The sequence below is a fragment of the Pundamilia nyererei genome, unplaced genomic scaffold, assembly GCF_000239375.1.
Source record: "Pundamilia nyererei isolate P.nyererei 1_Seehausen unplaced genomic scaffold, PunNye1.0 scaffold00467, whole genome shotgun sequence".
Classification (NCBI taxonomy): Eukaryota; Metazoa; Chordata; class Actinopteri; order Cichliformes; family Cichlidae; genus Pundamilia; species Pundamilia nyererei.
In genome coordinates, this window is record NW_005187868.1 from 75,015 (window position 1) to 77,738 (window position 2,724).

Sequence of the window (2,724 nt, forward strand, 5' to 3'; positions counted from 1 at the left end):
GTGTGTGTGTGTGTGTGTGTGTGTGTGTGTGTGTGTGTGTCAGAGCCCATTGAAGCGTTGCCAGCTGTAAACATGATTCAAAATTTCCCATCTGTCATCTGCTCTGTTGCTCTCTCACAGACACACACATGCACACATGTCTGGTGTTGCTACACACACACACACACACACACACACACACTCTGAACACACATATGCCACTGCAGCTTTTCCTAAAATCTGATGAATCACAGCGTGTGCTTCTCTTTGTGTGTGCAGCTGACTTGTTTGCAGGATTTTTTCGGGGATGACGATGTGTTTATGGCCTGCGGTCCAGAGAAGTTTCGCTACGCTCAGGACGACTTTGTGCTCACACACAGCGGCAAAACACCGGCCTTTGTGAATGGTAACACAAACGCACACCCATCTTTGTATTGTTTGTAGAGTGTTTTTCTGTTTTTTGTTAGCAAACAACAAATTATTTGAATCGTAAAAAGAATAACAAAGACTCACAAAATTTGTATTTACATGTGCAAATACAAATATGAAAAACATCAAAAGCCTGCTCATAACACAATCCTGTTAACCACTGAGAGAATGTGTAGCTCTCAGTTTTACACGACCCTTTTCTCTCTTTCCAGAGTGCAGGACCAAGGTCTCTCGCTCATCTGCCCCTCAGAAAACAACCAAGACCCCCAGCAGCTCCGGCTTCTCCTCCTCTAGGACTCTACCCAAAGGTCTGCCCAGGACAAAGTCACCTGGTCCAGGTATGAAGCAATAAGAAAACCGCCGCTAATAACTATCAGTAGAAAGATATAACAAGAAGTTTTTGTCAGGTTGATGTCACAAAAAGTACATACACAGTTCTTCTATCATCTAAGTGTTGCTAAAAGTCCTTGTTCCTCAGCCTTGGGCATCTGAACCCTTTATTCACATAGTGCTCTCTCACTCAAATTAAAATTTGCACCAAAATTCTTTTTTTTTTTTTTTAACAACTCAGCCAGTGTTTTCTACACATATGGTAACAGCTTACGTAGTAAAAATAATGTATCTTTAGACACTTTGCTGCAACAAAACACAAACGCACAAACACATCACTCGTTCCTGCCTCTTTACTCGAATCTCTGAAAAATCTCAGACACTTTAAAAGAAATTTAAATAACATTTTTGCACCAACAAAGTGATTCCTAAAGAGCTGTTAGCCAAAAAAACTTATTGCCATATGTCATCTCACAGTACAGCGTGTCCTCAAAAAGCACTTTTCCACTCATGGCGCTTTGTGTAACATGCCATGGAGGAGCAAAGGAAAAAAACGTAACAAAAAAGCAAAGATCTGATTAACAGTAAATTCATATTTCAGTGCAAAATATTCAGCAAAATATAAATAAATTAGCAGTGAAATTTGCACAGCAGACTGTGTGCCAGCTCTTGGTGCAGTGTCAGCACCCACAATTGGGCAAAGCATGTGTGGTAATTGATTTCTGCTGCTTTTTAGCGAAGCGATTTAAGGCATCTGTGGTAGGTAAAAGTCTTATTTAGTGTTGATAGTCACACAGAGATATCACTGGAAGACTCACATGGCCTATCCCTGGTTTAAAGGGATTTAGATTAGTATTGCAATAGGTTCAGTTAGTTACATCAAGGGCTACAAAGCAAGATCGTTTCATAATATTTTCACAAACTGGTTAAACTGGTGGTAAACGGCTGTCCCTGTTTACATGGAATAATGAACATCTGTCAGTGTTCTCTGAGTAGAATTGTGGGCATTTTTTCACAAGGGACCAGGTTTAAATTGCAGAAAATGGGCACTCAAGTAAGAATGAAGTACATGAATAATTTCTTAGCACACTTAACCATCTGTTTCTTCCACCATATACTTCTTCATCACTGTCTTCAAACTCATGCAGGTATGTGTATACAATTATTTTGACCAATCAGATCACTTCCTTCTTGCTTTCAGCTAATGAGACCTCTGGAAAATCATCCAGGTCCAGCCCATCCCCCACCAGCCCCGGGACTCGACGCAGCCTCAAGGTCACAATGATCAGATGATTGATGGATTGTTTCTATTTGTAATTGTTGTTTGCAATAAAAATGTCTAATGGTTCATCCTTACATTTGTCTTCAGATCTCACCTCGTCGTGCTTCCTCCACTGATGTAAACGGAGAGGCTGAACAGCCAGATGACGCTGCAGAAGGTGAAGGTGAAGGTGTGTGTTTATCTTTTAATCAAGTCTAAAGTTTGTCGGTGTAATTTCTGAAGTCAGTGACCGTGAAATGTGAACTTCTTGGTAACAGATGCAACTTTACAAAAAAAGCTTCTACATGACACAGAAGTTGAGTTTGATGGCTGTTTGAAAGACCTGAGAGGCTATAGGCTGAATATCAAAGTGAATTATTTAAAAACAGCTTCTTGATAAAAGTACACATGGTGGCTGAGAACCTCACTGTGTGCCCAGTGCCAGGCTGAAAGCATTGAGCCTCTGGCATCAGTGCATGCTCCCTGGCTTGCACTCTGAGGGTCGCACAAATGCTTGAAAGTCAAAAGACCAAATAAAAACTCAGAGAAAAGGCTCAGTGGCTTAGGAGGGGGTAAGGATGACAGCACATCTGTGACTCTGTGGGTTTGAAAGCAGATTTTCTGAGGTGATGCTTTGAAGGAAGCTGTCAAACTCTGAAACTTTCAGGTTAACTCAGAGGTTGTATGTTCAGACTTTAGGAAGTCAGTGACATTTGAAAAGTCTT

The 2,724-nt window shown here is 40.9% G+C and overlaps 1 protein-coding gene across 1 annotated transcript in view; it reads left to right on the forward strand.

The window, feature by feature from the left end:
* The window catches only part of LOC102194526 (serine/threonine-protein kinase DCLK2-like), a 24,618-nt gene that overhangs the window by 14,689 nt on the left and 7,205 nt on the right, over positions 1 to 2,724 (forward strand). Inside the window, exons 4-7 of the mRNA XM_005753813.1 lie at positions 259 to 385; positions 621 to 746; positions 1,940 to 2,013; positions 2,108 to 2,189. Coding sequence (XP_005753870.1) covers positions 259 to 385; positions 621 to 746; positions 1,940 to 2,013; positions 2,108 to 2,189 — 409 coding nt within the window. The remainder of the gene's footprint in view (positions 1 to 258; positions 386 to 620; positions 747 to 1,939; positions 2,014 to 2,107; positions 2,190 to 2,724) is intronic.